The sequence below is a fragment of the Labrus mixtus genome, chromosome 2 (genome assembly GCF_963584025.1).
Source record: "Labrus mixtus chromosome 2, fLabMix1.1, whole genome shotgun sequence".
Lineage (NCBI taxonomy): Eukaryota > Metazoa > Chordata > Actinopteri > Labriformes > Labridae > Labrus > Labrus mixtus.
Genome location: NC_083613.1, coordinates 7,211,325 through 7,232,967, shown reverse-complemented (window position 1 = coordinate 7,232,967; position 21,643 = coordinate 7,211,325). Strand labels below are relative to the sequence as shown.

Below are 21,643 nucleotides of genomic sequence, written 5' to 3'. Positions count from 1 at the left end.
GCTGAGGACCTGAAGGAGAGGAAGAAGGGGAGGGGTAGATGAGATGAGGGGGCTTCTCCTACAGCAGCAGGAGAGAGAGGCTGCATCTGCATGATAACCTGCCACTCTCCTCCCATCAGCACACAGACTTCCCCATAGCCGGCCGGCACGTCTTACACGTTGCCACGGCACCCAGAGGTGTACGTGCAGAGGGGCAGGACCACTACATGATGATGTCATCATCCTGCTTCCTGCTGCATCATAATCAGCATCAGCTACAGGCTAAAGGGCATCAGATACAAGCTGCAGCATCCAAACATCTCCTAACAGCTTCACACATACTGCAGCGTAATGAAACAGGCTTGTAGCTGACGGTTTTCTTATCTCCTGCAACACGCACAGGAGAGTCATCTTCACATCAACAAGACACAAAGACAAGTTTGGGACCTTGCATGCCAGCAATAAATGGCCTTATAACTAAAATATCCACAAACCTTCAACGAGGATTGAAAAATGGAAGTTTTTCCAAAAGAAAAAAATAAATATAATATATTTATGATAAACCAAAAGAAATTATGAACACAAAACTTCTACAAGATTATTAATGGTTCACACTTAGATTAAGATTTTAAAAAGTAAGAAAAGGAGCAGTAAAGATAACAGGAGCACAAGGATTCCTGCTTTCCTGATGCATAGACTAAATGTGCTCTGCTTAGTGGACGTACTGTATTCTTTAGCAAGTCATTTAGGATTTCTTAACATTCTCCCCTTCTCACATTATTTAAGTGACTTTTTGTTTTGACATCAATAGGTTGACAATAAAAAATATATATTTTAAATAAAAATTCAAAGCCTAGACATTAATGTTAGTTGTGAACAAACTTAGGAATTGAAATGTTTTTTTCTGCTTAATGACTTTAATTTTTTAAAAAGCATGTAGTAAAGCCATTTGTCTGCAGGAACTTTTGGCTAAGTGGGCAGCACCACTGTTTGATCCTCGAAGAAGGCGACAGCTTTTAGTCAGATCAACAACATCTAACCCTCAATCCTCTCCAACATGCTGTCATTTCAAATTAATTGAATGTGCTTTGAGAAATTAAAATAATTTTCAGTTTTCTGTGACATTCTTTAATATGTTAAAATAATACACCACATTCACTGGGATCCCTTTCTGAATTGCTGATGAAGTCTGATGCAACAAATATTGTCATTGCTATACACAGCAATATACCCCCCACCCCCACAGGATGGTTAGGTCACCACGCTCTGCGTAAAACGACTCGTGTCTGCTGACTCAATGACGTGCAAAGCCCCTGACTTGCTATGATTTAGGACCTCCCTCCATTATCCGCTTCTATCCTGCCCCCTCCTCTGTCCTATCTTCTGCTGGCTGAAACCCCAAGTTAGTGAGTACATGACTGAAAAGAGCTGCTCCAAAGAGAGGAAGAGAGGGGAGGGGGGCTAAGCATTCATTCACTCGCTTCTCACGCAGAATATCCTACTTGGTGTTATGGCTGCTTCAGGGTCACCTTCTGCAGTGACCTTCACATGAGCAGTTTATTCAGTGTCCCTGCTGACACACAAACCTAATAAACTTTCTATAAAGCTTTTTACTAAACATGTTCGTTTATGTGTAACATTACCTACTTTTCTCTGTTAGCATTGAGTTAAAGTATCTTTAGCTAACACAGTATTGTTTTAATAGAATGCAGTGGTTGATAAATGTTTCCTGGTCTCTGAGAAAGTGACGGGACGTTTTCAGTACTTTCCTTAAAAAAGAAATACGTTCATTGTAGAAGTGTTAGTTTTAAGCTCTAGCTGCAAGGACCCATTTTAGTACATAGTACATACACAACAGTACATATGTTATGGCCCCATAGAAAGTATATAAAGATAAAGATAAACTTTATTGATCCCCCATGGGGGACATTTTTTCATTACAACAGCTCAAGAAAACAGGAAAACGGAATATAATTATTAAAAATAACAAGAAGTTAAAAATCAACATATACATCAGTTAAATAAAGGGAGAAAAATGTGGGGACATTAATACATCTGCAACCTATATTACTATTTAAAAGTGCAACATTTTAAATGGTACAAGTGCCACTTTGTTATATTCTTTCCATTTTGACACTTTGACATCTTATTATTCAGTAAAGCTCAATTCTGTTATATTCTCCTCTGTCTTTTTTCATTCATTTAACCAAAAAGGCAAAAAATATATTAGATAATAAATCAGAAGGGATGTGTCCAACTTGCAGAGAAATATGTTGTGTTAAAAGAAGACTGAAAATGTCATTAGAGTTACAAGTTTAATACCCTTGAAAGAATGAATTTGTAGGTAAAGTTCAGTAAAGTTTGATAATGGTACTTTTAAAAGGTTTCATTTTTTCCAGAGGATGTCACTTCAGAAAAAGTTTTGTTCGTCTATTTTCTTCAATGAGATCAGAGATGTCTTTTACAAGATGTGAAAACTATCATGCTAAATACATTTGCAATTTGTAGATTGTTAAAAAAAAAATGTTGGTTCAAAATACCCAAAAGGTTTTTCCCAATTCCATTTGATCTTTAGGAACATCAAATATCAAGAAAATTAAGGTTGAGTTAAGTTTATCCTCTTGAGTGCCTGAACATGCCAAGGAACATTTCATTGTAACCCTCTCAATTGATTGTGTCACAGAAAAAGAGCATAGCACCTTTGTTGGGAATACAAGCAGAGAGGGTTACTTTTTTTTATGGAACTTTTCTTTTGTGGAAATCAGGCCAATCATTTTCACAATGATTCTCCTGTCAAAAGTGTTGTTAGAGAGACATACTTGCATGCCAGTGTGTCAATGAAAAGGTCAAATGGTCACTCAAGTTATTTGCAATCATTCTTTTTTTTGTGGTGGGGGTGGGGTGGGCAATGCATATCCAGTGCTCGATTGACCAAAAGGCAATATATATTTGAATTACCCAACAGAAACAAAACAGATAAACATACCTAATCATGCATGTTATTGCAAACAATTTGAGCCATGCTTGTCTAGAAGTGAGACTATTTGGAGGTAAATGTTGAGGCCCCTTAAACTTCCTGCTCCTCATATTATCATGCTCCAATAATTTCTTTTAATCCCCCTCCAAACATGCTGCGTGCTGCATGGGGCCAGAGAGAGGACGGAGGCTAAAATCCAGCAGCACTAACACACACACACACACACACACACACACACACACACACACACACACACACACACACACACACACACACACACACACTCAAACACACACACACTCTCAAACACACACACAAATACTTGTTGTTAGTTACTTGGGGAGAATAAATTAATAAGAGTCTAACTTAATAGCAGCACTGCAAACAATCCTCATTAGTCAAAACTCAAATGATTTAGTTTTTAGAGTGCAGACTTGATGATTCAGCTTTTTATTTTTGAAGGCACTGAGAATGAGGATAAGTGAATATCCCATTTTTTCTGTTACTGTAAATTATGATCTCTACTGATTTGTAATGAATGGATGGAGTTGATCAAAGCTAACTGGACCATTCATTGTCTGCCTCCATATTTAATATGCACGACTATCGTCTGTATTTGTGGTGCTCAAATAAAGGAAAAATGAATTCAATAAAAACTTGAAAACAAATATTTCTATTATAATGTTCATAATTTAGGGTGAAAAAATCAGAGTGTGAATTGAGTTTCAGGTAACGTAGCTGGAAATAAAAATGTAGGAAGATATTTCTTCCTTCATCAAAACATCAGGTAAAAATCCTAAAAGTCCTACATTCTTGGATCATTTGTATTTAAACTGTATTTAGCTAATTTTTACTGTTTTACTTCAACTTCATATAGTTTTGTTTAATAAATTGTTTTAACTGAAATGTTTTAATACTGGTGATGAGCTACTTCAATGCATCTTGTAATGTTTTTTGAGCGGAGCAGTTAAAATATTGCATATATATATAAAAAAGTCTTCGTCATGCTTTGTTTAGTATCTCTGCCTCAAATTGACCCTGAAACCATTTTTCTGCCTAATCACTGCAACTTCAAATAAATAGACACCAGGTGGCAGCATTTACCAGTAGAAAAAAACAGCAAACTGAATGCTGAGTTAAAGGAACAGTCCACTGAAGTTCAGTTTACCAGTTTAATGACTTTGACCTAATGAGGGGACTCATGAGTGTAAGTTGCATGTCTTCAGTTCCAATAACTGAAAAGTTAGAGACTTTTTAAAATGCAAATGCAATTGCAATCATTTTGAATGTACGAATGAATTGATAGTAAATATCTCTGTTTTGTCTCATAGGTGCAGCCTCAAGATTGGAGGTGGATTGATCCTTTGCAGACATTTCATCTGGACACTTACAGTAAGTCCCAGTCCAACAGACATTCACTATCTTAAGTGTCCCTTCCATCTATTTTTGATTTTGAAAAATCTTTCTTTTCTTGTTACTTTTTGCTTTGTTCAGAAGTGACAAGAAAATAAATGACACATGAACAAGGTTTAAACAAAGTGGTTTTTTTATAAACTTAAGTCCAAAAAATCTAAATGATTTAAGACATGTATGCAACGTATGGACGAGTGTAGTGTTGTGAAGTGCAAACACAACCAAAGCAGCTGCTGGAGGCCTGAAAGAACTCTATTGTATATGGTCAAGTTCAAAGTAGTAGTCATTTTTCTTTAGCTAAATTTAACCGCCTTCAACCAATCTGCCAATATGTAAATGTGATGTGATGGGGCAGCTGTGGCTCAGTTGGTAGAGTTGTTGTCTCTAAACCAGAAGGTTGAGGGTTCAATACCCAGCTCCTGCAACATGTCCGATGTGTCCTTGGGTCCAAGACACTTAACCCAACACCCTGCTTCGGCGATAGCGGCATATGAATGTATATGAATGGGAGGAGTTACTTCTGATGGTTACTTTACATAGAAACGTGTGTAAAAGCACTTTGAGGTGTCAGAAGACTAGAAAAACACTATACAAGCTCAAGTCCATTAACAATTTACCATGATGTCTTTCTCAATACTACCACTAGAAGGCACCAAAAAAAAGTTTTTAATAGCTAAAAATACTTTTTCATAAACAAGATTCATTACATTTTAAGGGTTTAAGTTTTGAGAGTTTCCCTGCTGCTTGATAATATCCTGTAAATGTGAGAGAAGCTGCAGGCCAATGGCCTCTGACAAGAGAAGCAGAAACGGCCTTTCAAGTGAAGCCACACGAGAATAACTGCAGGGCAAGAAACTCGAGGCTTGAGGCTTCTTTAGAGTACACTGTAATGTTTCAATCGTAAGCGTTTTACCTACTAGCAGATAATCTTTATATCTTCAGTCATTTAATATATTGAATTGACTTGTGTGAGTAAAAATAGCTGCTGCTGCCAAGGAGTCTTGTACAGTAAGAATTGGGGGTATCACTGTGAGGACTGGCTGTTAAAAATAGCCAGACTGCTGCCCACAAGTGTTGAGCCAAGGAGGACAGGCTGTCTTTAAAAAACCTAAAAAGGTCTCACAAGGCTATCAGTGTTTGGATTTGCCAGAAAATAATTTCAAAATTATCTTTCTGACTCTCGACTGAGTGAATATTTGTGAACTCTGAAGGTAAGGTACCTCTTGTTAATCTAATATGAAGATGTCCTGCCTCTAAAACGAAGGGTAGCTCTAAGCCATTCTAAGATTGATTTAAAGGACTTCTTAAAGGAGTTTCTGTCATTTGGAAATAGTATATCCCTTTAAGAAAACCAGCCATCATTAGTGTTTCTTTCATTGTAAACTTCTAAAAGAAGTTTTAAAATATCCTTAAATTTGATAAATGCACTAGAAAAAAAACACACCAGTTTTTAATTCAATAAAACAGTAGTTACAGATGCACACTCTTCATCTCCAAAACGCAGAATGAGGGGACAAAATTGGGGTAAATGCTATATATAGTCTTAAGTGCGTCCATACATGGGGTGGAAGGGGAACAGCATTCCTCCAGTGACAGGGTAATATTTTTGTTACCATCAGCAAGTGCTTCCCAAGCGGCATCAGGCTGGTCTGCCACCGCTTTGCGCTGTTTTAATCTCTCGGGGTAAGTCACCTTTTCCTAATATTTACTCACCAGAAGGCCAATTTAACTGGAGAATTAACTTTTGCAGGAGATAAAAAAAAGGAGAGAAGTGAAGGTGTGAGAAGTGAAATGTGTTAATGAAATGAATGGCTTTGGATAATCTGCCTCCCCTGTGTGTTGTAATCTCCCTGAGCTGTGCTTCTGTACATACCAGGGCATTAGGGGGTTGATGACCCTCTTTTTTTTCCCCAATTTGTGCCAGCTGGAAAACTATGGTAGAATTTATTTTGTGTTGAAACATTGATTATACTGTATGGAAACATAACAAGCAAGAGGCAGTTTTTTTTAGGCTTGACAGCTGGGTTAGAAGTTCATATTGTTTGATTTAAAAGATCAGTCTCATTTCCAGCGTGATGGTTTTAATCAAATAGAGTGAGGTCCGGGCGCGGCTGGTAATCGCTCTTTTCTTAATTTCCCTAATCTTGGAATAGGCAGAGTTCTACAAGCTATTCATAGCTGGGCTGTGAGAGGTTGTAAGGTGAAACATTTCAAGTGCTGAGCTCTGATATATGTAGAAACAATCGCGATGCCTTTTAAATACTGGACTTCTACATGTTTTACCCCAGAGATAAATGTGCCCTCGTGATATTTATGTAATTCTTTAAAAATGCAGAGTTATAACCAAAGTGCTTTGTAATGTATGATGTGTATATTTTCACAGACACAACGAGCATTGCACTAAAATATGATTGTAATACAGAGGTGGAATGGGAATGCATATTCTTTACCATAGTAAACATACTGACACTTGTGGAGGAATGGCTCTTTTTTCTAAATGTAAAAGTACTGATTCAACTTCTTGAGAGAAAAAAGTAGCTCAAAAGGATATTACTACCTGCTGTTTTAGTGCAAGTCTAATGAAAGTCGGCTTCATGATGAACGTCTTGCTGTGAACTCACTATGACATCGTCAGCACTGTTGGCTTGATCAATATCAGCCGTGTCATTTAATTTATCAGATTAGCCATTTATTGTGTTTCCCGTATCTTATTGCCGTATCTTTAGAAGTTAAATTAGTTTTTTGGTTTTGAAGGCGGCACTCGATGCTGCAAAATAAAATAGTCAAGTAGTGATAAGTAATGCACCTGTTGTAGAAATGAGAGGAAAGTACAAATATTGAGTTAAATAGTTGGTGGTCATCAAGCATAGTTGGAAACTCTTAAGTAATGAAATATATTTTGTATTTTTAAAAACTCTTTGACCAATTCAAGTAAAAAAGTTCAGGTTCTAAAATGTTCTCACATTGTGTAAGTACAAAGTTTCCCTCTGGAGGACATTTCTACCAACTGTTTCTGCAAGAAGAAAGCTCAACCTCGTGTCATATCAGGAACCTTTTAAAAATAAATAATTTTGACTTCAATCGAAATAAGAAATAACATTTTAAATATTCAACTTTAAATATGCTCCGATGTCCATGTCAGCTGTTCAAGGACTCCCTTGCTGTTCAGAGTCTGCTCAGATGACGTCGCCTGATTAGCTGGTCCTCCACAATAATGTGTTCCTCTCTTGTCTGTTTTTATCTGTTCAGAAACAAAATCCAAATCAGGGTTATTCCCATGTACGTAGGTTTACATAAACCACCAATTTGTCTCATGTGTTTTTGGTGCAGCACAATGAACAAAGAGATTTTAAAAAAGTGAAAAGCTGTGTGAAATGTGTGTGAAAAGGAAAGGGAGAGTTTTGCACGAAAATACAGGATGATGGTGAAGTGCAAAAACTTAGAGTAAAAATTCTAGACAGTGTGCATTGGAAACAGACTATTCAAGCATGAAGACAATTTTAAAGTAGATTTTAAATTGAAGTTTAGTCTTTCTCTTTGAGATACACGGACAGATACATTCAGTATTGTCTTTATTATGTGTTATTTTATGATATATGTAGGCTTAAATCTGACTTGATGTTGGGAAGGGGGCACCTAATATTGGAAAATAAAGTTTGCGTAAAAATTATCAAAGCCAAAGTAACAACCCAGCTCTGAAATACGAAGGAGTAGAACGTACAGATGTCAAAGTTAACTTGTCGGAAAACAAATTTAAAAAACTACAGTTTAGTAGATACCTGAAACTTTAGCTTGAGTATAGAAATAAAGATAATTTACTTTATTATTTTCCACCTCTGTTGCAATCGTGCTTTCAGTACCTGTCAATGCTGCATACTTTACTTTTAAAAGATGACGGCACATGTTCCAGTAAACAGGACAGGACAGACTTGTAATGAGATTGTTTCCATGGCTAACATGTGTTTCCCCTCCCCCTCCTGGTGCTCTTGGCCAGGTCTCCTTCAAGAGTTCCAGTCATGGCTTCCAAAGTCATACCTTGGTATAAGAAGAAGCATGTGAGCCAAGTCAAAACTGATTATGCTTATCATCACACACAAAGCGTTGTGAAGCATCAGACAGAAAGGTATGAAGGTGGTGTTCAGCTGCTGCTTTGAGAAGCTGCTTTGCCAGGTGTAGCAACAGGTAGAGCGTCGAGCTGCTGGGGGCGGGTTTGAAGGAGGCTAGTATACTCCTGCTGCACACGCTTCCTGCTGGCTGTCTAGATTTAAAGCATTGGGGGGTCTGATATTAATAGCCAAATCAGCCCATACCCTACACTTTATTGTCCACTTGGGGAATTTGTTTTGGACCAGTGCTGCGCACCCTTAGCTGGCTCTAGAGTAGAATCAATCATTAAAAACAATAGAAACAAAATCCACATGTAAACATAAAAGCATATACACAAACAACATACATTGTACATTACCCATATTGCAAGATCTGCATAAAAATAACAAAATATATAAGAAAAATAATAACACCATGACACTATTGCACAACCCGTCCTGTACACTCTCCAGAAACATTTAACATTTTGATCGGGGCTGGCACACAATGGGGGACTTTGTATCGTGTGCCAGATGGTGAGAGCTCATATTTAGGGTGGAGGATGTGCGATTGGTGAGACTATTCTCTCTGAGCTCGCCTGAGAACGGATTGCTCATATGTTGACTGGATGGAGAGGTTTTCAGTCCTCCTTATAACCATCTCTAACCAGTCTGCACTACACCAGCTAGCTTGGTTTGTAACTGTGCAGAGAGATTATGTACCATGCTGTCATCCTATACATGAGGATACTCTCCAACACAGCCCGGTCAAAGTGATATCACCGTTTCAAAGGCTAATTATGAACTCATTAGCGCTCAGTCTGCAATCTCTGAGCAGCCTGTAAAGACAGTCTCCCAAACAGCAAGCCCTCCATACAGGAAACTATCGGACCATAGACTGTATATAAGAAGGAAATGAGGCGCCTAGTTTCTGAATTGAAGCCAATGCTGAAGTGCCTTAAACCTGCATTCTGGCTAACAGGATAATAACAAGTTCACTGGATTCAGTAAGAAGTCAAACTGTATTAAGTCAATGAGAAAAGTAAACCCCCTTTTCCCCCAAGGTTTATTATCATTGTAAAACGTTTCCTAATTTATGGTCTTGATCCCTACTTTCTCTTTCTCCCTAAGTCCTCTCCTTTTCAGCATGATGTTCATTGGGTATTTGAAAATACATCAAGCATAGTATGCTGTCATGGTGAAACCTAAAACAAGGACAAAGGTATAGTAATGTGTATTAACCATGGCGTTCAAATATGGCCTCTTCTACTTTTGTAAAGTAGACCTGATAGTAGTACGTACCTGAGCCTCTAATAAAATTACATTTACCTCTTACTAACTACTGGAGTCAGCTGTCTCAAGTTTCCTTAGGCTATTATGTCAGACCAAATATTATTTTATGACTCATGAGCAAAGCAAATTTAAACAGTGAAGGTGATAACTCACAGTGTATGAGTAAGCAAAATCCTCATTAAAAGGAGAACGTTAGAGAGAGCTTGGTTCATGCATTTTAAATAAAAAGTTTATTACCATATTATACTTATGGTGGTAAATAGTTGGAAAACCTAACTTCATTAACCTGTTCGATGTGATTTGTTTGGTGAATCATTGAGTTAGTAACCATAGGCCGTAAGTACTTAGGAAGGTACCTGAAATTATTGCTTGTTCAATAACAAAGGCATAAAGCTTTGAGAAGATAACAGACCTATCGATACCCAACAACTGACAAAGTACCGCAGTTATAAAAAACTTGTGGAGTGTGTTGGAAATGTTACTGAGTCTTTGGCTGATTTTCTCTGGAGGGGGGGGGGGTCTGAAAGCTGTGGAGGTACAACCCTGGACTGTTGTACAGAGAAGGCTGTGCTGCTGATGCTCTGCAGCTTCTGCCAAATGTTTTTGGCTTGTTTTGTTCCGCAGTTCATGAGAGATATGTTTGTATTTTACTGGATTGCTGTAGCATGCTTTTAAAAAGCAGACCTGGCTCTGCTATGCGCAGTAGTTTTGCTGAACCTGATGCAGAAATTGGAGGCTGCATTAGCTTTGTTGCACCAGTGATCATGGCAGTAAAACAGCCTCAATGCTGCTTCAAGTCGCCGATCAGTTCTGATCATTGGATCCTCCTGTACAGACCTTATGTGTGGTCATGAGGCTCCTGTCTTATGTCAGAGGCCGCATGCCAACCCTTTGAACCTGACCTACCTTTGAGGCCAACTGTAGATACTGATATCAGTACTGACCAAGTTTGTCATGAAGATTTCCATTAGAGTGATTGGAAAAGAAAAACATTGAGGGCCGAGTGTCTTTGATGCAGAACTTTTTTTCTTTCAATTTGATTGTTAAATGGAAATGTATTTTTTATCTGGGGGTTTTGAGTTTGTTTTTTGCTAAAACAAATTGTGTGTGTGGGGGGGGGGGGGGTATTGGATGAGATTTGCTGAAGTATTTGTTCTTTGCTAGGAAAATAAATTGACAGACTAAGAATGGATTGCTTAGGATTCTCTATTGGTGGTTTACAATTCAAAGATAGATGGAGAGATGGTTCTTCAACAGCTACAGAGGAGTTACAACGAAAACTCCTTTTTCTATGGATCGGTATTATATTTGTTCATCTTTATTAGATGATAAAAGATGGTATTATTTATTTATTTATCTCAAGATGTCATCATCATTCATCCTTTTTGTGCTACACTCTGAACTCAAGACAAAAACGCTCTTAGTTTTGCAGATTTTAACACAACTGCTTCTGCAAAACTAAAAAAACCCATGTAGTCCATTATGGATGAATTTTCTTTTGAATGTGTGTTCAATAATGAAGAACTTTCCCTCAACAGGAAATCAAGCTCTAAATCGTTGAGCCAGGTGCAGGCCCAAGCCACAGAGGCTATGGCGGAACCAGCGTACACCATACCGGCGTTCCGGCAGAGGTGAGTTCCCATTGGCTGCCGTCATATGTCAGTCTATTTAAAGTGTAAGGTAATACAGAACTGCAGTCCCTACAAGCTGACTCCAGTCAAGGCAGCACATTTCTTCTGTGTTACTAGTTATTTTTAATGAATATTGTTTTGTAAGGTGTTCATGAGGACGTTTTTGCATTTGTCTTTTTTTTTGAGCTCATAAACTCATTTATCTCAAAGCTGTTTGCCATGAGAAACACAGTGACACTTAAATCATCACTTATACGAATGTAAACGGTTCCTGTATAAGAAGTGGATCAATTGAAGTTTCCATGTTTTGGTAGGACTGCTGAGGGGACAGAGGAGTACCAGAGAGTGAGCACGAATGTTGGGAAAGGATTGACCGTTATTCAGGAGGAGCTGCACAGGATGAGGGTTGCTACCAAGGCCAAAGTGGATAGTCTGGCTATCCAGAGAGAGGTGAGGAGAACATATGTACTACTTTAATGATAATATCGTGATGTTGAGTTATTTTTTGTTTTTCATTGTATATTTTTTATAAATTAATGTTACCTGCAAATTGGCTCATAAACTTAATTTCCAATGCCACAATTTCCATTCACCAGATTAACTGCAACAATCAGCTGGATGTCAGTGCATTTAATATCTCATCATATGCAGATCCCACTTGACATTACATTTAACCTAACCACCATGTGCACTGAAACATTGCTCTGACAAGGTGAACTATTTGGAATTTTATCCAGTTTTAAAAGTACAAAATTGTGAAAAACTATTTTTCCAGGGCTAAAAAATGTTAGTATTATGAAGATGTAACAGGCTTTAAAACAGACTAATAGTAGATCCCAAACTCGGGAACCCCCTTCAAAGCAGGCCTATCACATTTTTGGTCTGTGTAGTTACCATGCACATGCATAGAAACAAATATATAAAAAAGTTTCTCCATTCAGTTCATGTGGTTTTCTTTTTGCAGGTTAAGAACATGATGGTGAAGAGGCTGGATATTTTGGATGATATCCCCAAGATGCCGGACTTCCTGATTGCCCTGCGGCCCCACACAGTGTGGGAGAAGACCCCTGTCAAACTGTTCTGCACTGTGCAGGGAAACCCGAGGCCCATTGTCAAATGGTCAGAATCTTAACATCTCATAAAAACTGATCAGAGATTAAACCGCAGTTATAATCTGAAAAGCAGATGATATCGGCTGATTTAGTATTTAGGTTTACCTAACCTGAGATCGGCTATAATGAAGTGACATGATTCAAAAAAATTAAAAAGTCATGAATTCCCATAAGAATTTTAGATTTTCAAAGATGTGATGGATTCTCCAATGGTTTTGCATTTAGAAGTTTTCACTCAGAGCATGAAGGTGTTAGAAGTTCACTGACTGCTGTCTTTTTACAGGTATAAAGGCGGTGTGCCAGTCGACCCCTTGAGCGCTCCAGGAAAGTACAAGATTGAAAACAAGTATGGAGTCCACAGTTTGATCATTAGCAGGTACGACACACAACTTCTTTAAACATTTCAAACAACAATTGTTTAATTTGAACAGTTTTCAAGGGTCAATAGTTGCTTCATTAACATAAACGTTCACTAAAAAATATTATTATTGACCATTATTTTGTTGTATTGATAACAGATTAAGCTCTGTAAGGATCATTTGATAACCCTGGATAATTAACCTCTATGGACCTGATTTACTAAAGGTTTGCGTGTCTTAAAACATGTGCAAACTTGATACCACCAGCAAAAAAAGCTGCTATCTGATCTACTAACGACGCGCAGTGAGGATTGCGTCTTTCATATGAGCAAAAGAACACACATTGTCCATTTAGTACATTTGCCTTAATGAATATGCACTATGGGGCGTTTCTAGCGTGCAAAATACTGGGAGGAGAAAATGCAAAGAACTGAAGTTAGTACACGCATTGTGATTTACCAAGCCTGGCAAAAACTGCCGTGATTGTGACGGTGTCTGTATTTAACACCTTTGAAAAGAACGTGCTAACCCAGGAGACCAGTGTTACACACAACAGACTGCTGTTATTGAAGTTAGGAGGAGACATAGGCACAATCAAAGAAGGCATACAGATGGCGTTATTCCCTACACATGTTAATATGACAGCAGGAAACACCATGATTAAACTATATTGTTGCCTATTTATAGCCAACAAAACTGAACATTCACAGCCTCTGCATTCTAAAGAATTTCAACATTGACATTTATATCTTCCTATTTCCCTCATTTCGCCATCATTATATTTTAAATTGGGGACTTCCTTTTTCTCGGGTTGCGCATCTCTCCCCCAGCTCGTGCCCTCTGGTGCGCTCCTCTACATAGTGCGCTCGTCTCCTCCCTCTACAGCCCGCTGCTGCTACGCTTGGATGGGGGGACCTCACCACTGCTTGTACCCCCATCTTTGATACCTCTTTCCAGAGCATTTATGTCCGATCAGACACAGCACTGGCCACCTGTCGTGTGCGCAACAATGTGCCGGGTGTCGCGCCTGAGCGCCACAGAGGAGACAGCTCGCACCTTCTGCGCAATGTATGACAATTCATGCAAAAGGTGGAGGGAAGAAAAGAGAGGCCCTGTTTAATGCTGAGGTTTTCTTATAAGCCAAATTTTCTTTTTGTAATATTCAGTTTCATCTGCTATAACTCGAAAATACTGTACATTTATTTGCCTCTTCCTCTGATACCTATTTTGCGCTTGCAGTCCTCCTGCTTTCCGTCCAAACTCTCCATGACGTAAACCAGTAGAGCAAAGACCTAACTTAAATAGTACCGCCTCCACAAGGTTTGCGTCTGGTGTCATTCACACAAATGTTCTTAGTAGATCACCCGCAAAACGCCCACCAACCAAACGTGCAATTTTTTTGGAATGAACACGCAATTTAGTTCTCTTTACTTGGGAGCTTAGTTAATCAGGCCCTACGTGGCTACATTTTTGGGTACAAGCTGGAAGCATTATGAGTCTAAGCAGTCGCACTCAGACAAGGAACAAAACAAGTGAGCAGTGATCGCCTCGAAGAGAAGGTTTCGGCTCACATCAAATTAAACCATTGAGGAAAATAAGTGTTCCAACTGTAATGACTGGCTGTATGCAATAAATAAACCTGTTCAAAGTCAGGTGTAAGAAGACTTGAGTACAGGCTGGAGTTCTGTTGGGCCTTAAATTAGAAGCCATACCTCTTAATAAATGTAAAATATAAAAGCCAATAGCAAGCAATTATTTTCATGACAAACAAAAAGCAGCACTAAAATAAACTCCTTTGGGAGAGGTGATAATCCCCAGTTTATTTATCTTTATACGTTTTAATTCACTCTATCTTGCAGAGAGGGAAAGGTAGTGTTGTCAGATTGAGGTTTGCCGGCTGGCCGATTCGTCATCTTCAAGACTCCTCAGCTGTTGGCGTAGAAGTGCTGACCTTTGTGTCATTCGAGCCTAGAATTCCTCCCACTGTTGGCTCTCTCTCTCTCTCTCTCTCTCTCTCTCTCTCTCTCTTTCCATCTGAGGCATTGGATTTCTCGGTTCCTCGGTCATTGCATTACAGGATTATTGAGGAACCCGTTTTTGTGTCCCTAACTTCATTCCCTCAGTCAGACTCAAAGTGAACAGCTCTATAATATGAAGAGCACAGACTCAGTTTATGTCCCCCACCACATGGAAAATGTCTCTGGTCTTTTAAAATAGTTCAGTCCCGGGTGAAGGTCACATTTAATCTATTCTCACCCTCAGTCTCCTCTTCAGTGGCTGTCACAAGGGCGCCACTGCCTGCACACAACTTGTTTTCAAACCTTCATACACGTGAGATTATTTTATCAAAAGAGTCTTTATCGAGCTTTGACTTGAGGAGCGTACAACAGACCTCTGTGTACTCGTCTTTGAATCTGTATATTTCTGCCAAGACTTTAAGATGTGCTGAATGTTGAAATAGTCTTTGTCTAACAAGTTCAACTTTAATATAACCCCTCAACATGTCCATTAGGGATCAATCAACAGCTCTTAAAAATACTGTAAAAGGGCATCCTGTACATGTATGAGCTGAAATGTCAAACCAAGCATCTCTTCATAGTTCTTTCCACGTTTCTAACTCACAACTGACTCTAACACTTGGCTCAGGAAAATGTAAACAAAGAAGTCAAAAACTTTCATGAAAACAGTTTTTACCCACAGGTTTACCCTTTTTATCAGGTTAGATTTCATTTACTTCAGTGTATGATCGGAAATTGTAAATGTAGATAAGTAGTAGTGCTTAGTAAGACAACTTCCAGTGATCCATCTTTTCATTTCTTAATGACAAAAAACACAACAACAAAACAAAGAAAGGTGGGTTTTTTTTCATTCATAAAAGAGCACACTGAGGTACACACGTTTACACACATGCATACACACATGTATACACATGAGTTTATAACTTTCACAAAATGATGTAAATAGAAGGAGGGCATCTCAGGGAAATTTGATTCCCACTTCCCCCAGAATCCCTCAAACGAGTTCCTTTCTAAAGATTTCATAGCAGTCATGTGTAGAACAGGTGCCTGGTATGTACTATAGACCTAACACAAGTGGTAGTACTGTGGTTTGCTTACTGGGAGTTCTTCCAGCAGCAGAAATAAAATCTCCTCCAACCAAATGCTCTTCTCGAGGTTGAGCTCGTTCTTTTTCACGTTTTGAAGTGCCCTATAAAAACTGCATTATGTTTAAATGCTGGTCTTGCCCTGTAGGTGTGTTGTGAGTGATACTGCTGAGTACAGCGCTGTGGCCACCAACCCTCATGGCACAGCTAGCAGCAAGGCAATGGTTGCTGTGAAGAGTAAGTTCTTTTCTTATTCGGATTCTTTTCTATTCACATAAAACTCACTTTTCCTATTGCTCTCTTTAATTGTGATTTTTTTTTTCTTTACAGGACCAGCAGGAGCCGGGGAGCTCTGCCATCTTGGACTGGGTGAGGAGAGAGAGGGAGCAGTAGCAGAGGATTAGGATGTGTTACATTTTTTGTTGGATTCTGGCCCAGACACAAACAAGTTTGTCCACATGGGATCAGTCAGCTACAAATAGCAGAGCATGTGAGAGGTCTGATAAGACGTGGAAACTATTGTAAGGAGCTGTTGTCCTCATCTGCCCTAACACAAAGTCAGAACAACAGTGGTGTTTGGGAAATAAAATAACTATTCCATATCAATCAGAATTCAATTACATCCAGAACAAGTTGATTCAACACTGAATTTCTTTTAATTTGCTTTAAAGTTATATTTTTGAAAACCATGAGATTCAGGTGTCAGGGTGGAATTTTGCACACTGATATTAACTTAGGCTCGTTTTGATAACAACACTCCAGTCCTTACTTGTGACCTCTTGGCATAACAGGAAAACAAATAAGGACTGGATATATTTTATTTCAGTTAAGACATATGAAGATGACGGAACCACCAATATGATGTTAAAGTGAATACAAATTCTGACAGTGTGCTGCATTTGCGCTTCCCTACATTAAATCAAAATAACAAGATGTGCTGAACACTGATTATAATAATAATTTGTTTCATCTGAATTGGACAGCTTCTTTAAGCTCAGTGCAATTCAGGTTTCCGATTAAAATATTTAGTTTTACCAACAATGCCATAAGGAAGTAAGTGGAAGGGGGGCTAAATCTGTTTTGACAAGTTTTTGGAATAGAAATCACAAATATTCAGCATTTTAGGATCAGTTCTAAACCGTGAAATTGAAAGACTCAAAGACCGCAAAATGATGTCACAATGGTATTGATCATTTCTGGTATTCCTTGTATCTCCCAAAAAAAACATAAACAAAAAAGTTAAAATGCTAAATTGACCTCTACATCATCATCATTTATATTATCCTTTATGTCAATTCAATTGATCATGATGATTAACAGTGATGTCTTACCTCACACCCAGTGCCCCATCTGACTGAGATCCATGCCAGTAAGCTGGAGGTGACCCTGCTCGATCGTTTCTCAGTGTCCTTTGGTGTGGAGGATGGCTCCATCAGTCTGGTGTGTACCATGGTGGTGGTACCCGACCTGCCTAACGTCCCCCCCCTCGCCCAGTGGTACAGAGATGGTGAGACACATGTTCATCGGTTCCTTCAAGTGTAGTGACTTTTTACTTTTCGCATTGTTTTTCTTTTATTTTGATTTAGGTAAACTCGGCTTTCCTCTCTCTTTTAGCCCTTTGAGTCATGATTTTAATTTGCATCAATTTGTGATCAAGTTTATTTCTGCAGCTTCCTCAGAATTAACTATTCTTATTGCTAACGGTGCTTTGGTTCCCCAAAACAGATAAACTGCTGAAGCCCAGCAGCCTGGTACAGATGTCTGTGGGTGGTGGTGTCGCCCGTCTGACTCTACCTCAGCTGGCCAAGGACGATGAAGGCCTCTACACCCTCCGCATCTTTACAAAGGACGGCACCGCTGAGCACAGTGCCTACCTGTTTGTCTCAGGTATGAACTCTCTTCATCAAGTAGAGTAAGAGGTGTGTTTGTTGACTTTACCTTGGAAATCCAAGGAGAAAGAAAGCAATTCTGAAGATCTCAGTTTGGTCTTTGGTGGCCTCGTGGCACTAAGTAGTAACTGCAGGTTATCATGGTTTACCTTCACTGACAGTCTGTAGTGTTTGTCTTCTTCTGACAGCCAGTTGGATTCTGTTTCTTGGAATTTGCACTCATTGTACAATTCCCATCATCTTCAATCATGATATTTTAGTCTTTAAAATTATTACATAAAAGCATAAATCAACTACGTGTAAGTTTTAGACAAAGCAACAGTCTGCTAAATGACGTTATGATAAGATTATTTGCTTTTATATGAATCAATTCTGTGTGTAGTCTGACAGAATCACAATATCAAATAAAGAGCGGAGAAGAACATAAGCAAGCAGAAACGATACCGCAGCATGCACAGTGATCTCACCGGTCACATGCAGACAGTCTGTGGTCGTGGAACACTTGTAGGGAAAAAACGTCACTACACCCCAACCAGAGAGGAGAAACTCTGGATATAGTCCGAGTGCAAAATGTGGCTGTTAAACGCAACATTAATCAATCAATGTAGTTGCACATATCTTGTATTTTTCTTATATCGTGCGAGCCCTGTTGATGCTGTTCTCTATAGTCTTAGACAACAACCTGGATGTTAACCGGCTGATCTCAGTAATAATCTTTTCTTCAACAGTCGATGTTTTTGGAGTGAAGCCAAACCTCAACCTCTAACAAATGTCAAGACAATAATATGCAGCATGTAACAGGCTCATGAACTCACATGTAGTTTGCTCCATTCCTGCCCTACTTGATCCAAGGATGTGTCTCAACATGACAGATGAGGGATAATCATCTTTATATCCACTCTGCCAACCTTGAATAAGTGAGAGCTTAAGTCAGAATCATTTCAGTTCTCATGATAAGACAACTTGTAGGAATGTTTCCAAACCGAAGGTGTTTTTTTTATTAATGTTTATATTCAACCAGCTCTGGTGCAAATAAAGAAAACATGTTGTTCATTTCTTCTTCTGTTTTTAAGCATTTTCATCCTTGGAATCACATTTTTTTGGGGGGATTTTTTTTTTTTTTTGAGCTGAAATCCTCAACAATGACGATTTTCTAATCAAAGCACACATTCTTGAGGGTCTGTTGAAGTTGGTGTATTGCCATTGGCATATTGAAAAAAAATATTTTTGATGCATTTCATAGTTGTAAATTATTATTTTTTCATAATTTCAATTTGAATAGTGGTCTTAATCCGTTTCTATCTGTAGCCCCCTGTCCGTGTATCACCCCTCCTGCCTCTCCTGGTACCATATGTTCTTGTTTCCTTGCTCCCTAGATGCCGTCCCCTCTAAGCCCGGTGCCCCTGGTGCACCAATGAGCGTGAAGGCATATGACATCAACTCAGACTACGTCTTGGTTGCCTGGAAACCCCCAAACACCGTCAATGAGGCAGCAATCACCGGATACTTTGTGGATAGGTCAGTCTGCACCAGGCAAACTCTTCAGCCTTTCTTTTTATAGCACAGAACTGGCACACGAAAACAAAAACAGTCAAATTACACTGCACCTGAAGGGGAATTCCTGAATAATTCAAAACGTGCATATTTTTAGATATTTCAGACTTATGTTGATGGACTGATCAAAGTTCATCCTATAGAAGTGTTTGTTTTTGCCAGGCTCAGAATGTTGTTCTAATAGTTTATTAAAATCTTGGAGGGAATCCCTTATTCCTCTCGCCAACTCAACTCTTGTTCCACCAACGTCTTACTGGACCAACTGAACTAACACTTTGAAATTTGAGCTGGATTTTTCCTATAACAAGATTCTGTATCTGGATTTTAAAAAAGGATCTGACTCTTTAAAAAAAAGTCCCATTCCTGCAAAGATTATTCCTTTAATATTGTTCACCTTGAGCCTGTCAGTTGCAAAAAAAAAAGATCTTTAAGAGGAAGAACTTTGATTAGAGGCAGCTACCTGCAATGATTCAGTTACATACATGAAAGCCTGACTCACAACTGAAGGATGAATCAGTTTTAAAAACATTTTATATGTTTTAGTTATCCACACTCTGTAATTTGTTAAAAAGAGGCCAGTTCTAAAATACCAGAATCATTTCTTGCTGGCGCTGTTCATAGCATTGGCATTCAGCTGTTGTTTAGTGCAGGAACTGTTACCTGGAGGACGGTGTCAACTAAACTACAGTATGATGTCATTGATCTCAGTAATAATCTTTTCTTCAACAGTCGATGTTTTTGGAGTGAAGCCAAACCTCAACCTCTAACAAATGTCAAGACAATAATATGCAGCATGTAACAGGCTCATGAACTCACATGTAGTTTGCTCCATTCCTGCCCTACTTGATCCAAGGATGTGTCTCAACATGACAGATGAGGGATAATCATCTTTATATCCACTCTGCCAACCTTGAATAAGTGAGAGCTTAAGTCAGAATCATTTCAGTTCTCATGATAAGACAACTTGTAGGAATGTTTCCAAACCGAAGGTGTTTTTTTTATTAATGTTTATATTCAACCAGCTCTGGTGCAAATAAAGAAAACATGTTGTTCATTTCTTCTTCTGTTTTTAAGCATTTTCATCCTTGGAATCAAATTGTTTTGGGGGGATTTTTTTTTTGAGCTGAAACCCTCAACAATGACGATTTTCTAATCAAAGCACACATTCTTGAGGGTCTGTTGAAGTTGGTGTAAATAAAATACAAATAAAAAAGATACAAGTAATGCAGTTAAGAGACAAACATAACAAGTTCAATGTCATTGATGTACAAACACGTTTCCACTCGTTTTTTTAGTTTTTATTGAATTGCACGTTGTGAATCACGTTTTAACACTTTTTGGGGAAAGTTCTGCAACGATTTTTATAATTGAGTAAGAATATGCACTTCATCAAAGTTTTCTGTGTACTGAGGGCTAGTTGAATAAAAGGGCTTCACTTTGTGTTAAAAATGTTAAAAACGTTCATCTTCCCTCTCCGATGTGCAGGTGTGAAGCAGGAAAAGACACCTGGGTCCAGTGCAACGACTCCCCTGTGAAGGTTTGTAAATACCCGGTGCACGGCCTGAGCGTGGGACACTCCTACCACTTCCGGGTCAGAGCCGTGAACAGCGCCGGCACCAGCAGACCATCACGTATGTCGGACAAAGTGACCGCCCTTGATGCTGCCGAGAGCGAAAGGCTGCAAGGTACCGAGGAAGGTAAATCCAAAATACAGATGGCCGGATGTGACTGTTCCCTAACAGGTGTGTTGTTGTCGTTTCCTGAAACAGTGATTAAAATCGAAGGAAGATACGACATAGTCATCAAGGATGATGACCTGGAAGGTAGGGTAGTCTACAAGACTGATCTGGGTTCAGTGATTCACTTTAATCTTTAAGACTCTTTTTTGTAACCTCACAAAACCAAACCCTAACATCTGTCCCTCTTTAAAAACCTCTCAGTACATAACTGAACTAAACGTAACATCTGAAAGGAACGTTTGAATGTAAAAACTGCAGTTTCATTTTAAGAAGAGGGGCAAAATAAATGTTATCCTCATTTACATCAAAGAGGCTATTTGTAGATCAACACATGAAGACCATCTCAATCTCCTACTCAACACCTTCAGCTTCTCACTAAGTGAGAATTCAAAGACTGATATAAGAAAATTAAATAGATTTTTATGAATCATGTCATTTTTTCTTAATCTTGTTTACATTGTTACACAAACACGGAGTGAAGAGAAAAAGCTGCATTCAGAAAAACCTGG

The 21,643-nt window shown here is 38.7% G+C and overlaps 1 protein-coding gene across 4 annotated transcripts in view; it reads left to right on the top strand.

Annotated features, from left to right (window-relative positions):
* The first annotated feature begins 5,471 nt into the window (after positions 1 to 5,471).
* Positions 5,472 to 21,643, top strand: part of myom2a (myomesin 2a) — a 33,553-nt gene continuing 17,381 nt past the window's right edge. The window contains exons 1-13 of one of the 4 annotated variants that reach the window (XM_061049178.1): positions 5,989 to 6,052; positions 8,364 to 8,492; positions 11,286 to 11,378; positions 11,693 to 11,828; positions 12,343 to 12,497; positions 12,774 to 12,866; positions 16,101 to 16,189; positions 16,283 to 16,321; positions 17,295 to 17,459; positions 17,678 to 17,839; positions 19,218 to 19,359; positions 20,881 to 21,080; positions 21,165 to 21,218. In XM_061049178.1, coding sequence (XP_060905161.1) covers positions 8,386 to 8,492; positions 11,286 to 11,378; positions 11,693 to 11,828; positions 12,343 to 12,497; positions 12,774 to 12,866; positions 16,101 to 16,189; positions 16,283 to 16,321; positions 17,295 to 17,459; positions 17,678 to 17,839; positions 19,218 to 19,359; positions 20,881 to 21,080; positions 21,165 to 21,218 — 1,435 coding nt within the window. In that variant the 5' untranslated portion in view covers positions 5,989 to 6,052; positions 8,364 to 8,385. Of the gene's footprint in view, positions 5,581 to 5,988; positions 6,053 to 8,363; positions 8,493 to 11,285; positions 11,379 to 11,692; positions 11,829 to 12,342; positions 12,498 to 12,773; positions 12,867 to 16,100; positions 16,190 to 16,282; positions 16,322 to 17,294; positions 17,460 to 17,677; positions 17,840 to 19,217; positions 19,360 to 20,880; positions 21,093 to 21,164; positions 21,219 to 21,643 lie in introns of those variants that run through there. The other 3 variants (XM_061049175.1, XM_061049177.1, XM_061049176.1) reach the window with 3 other exon arrangements.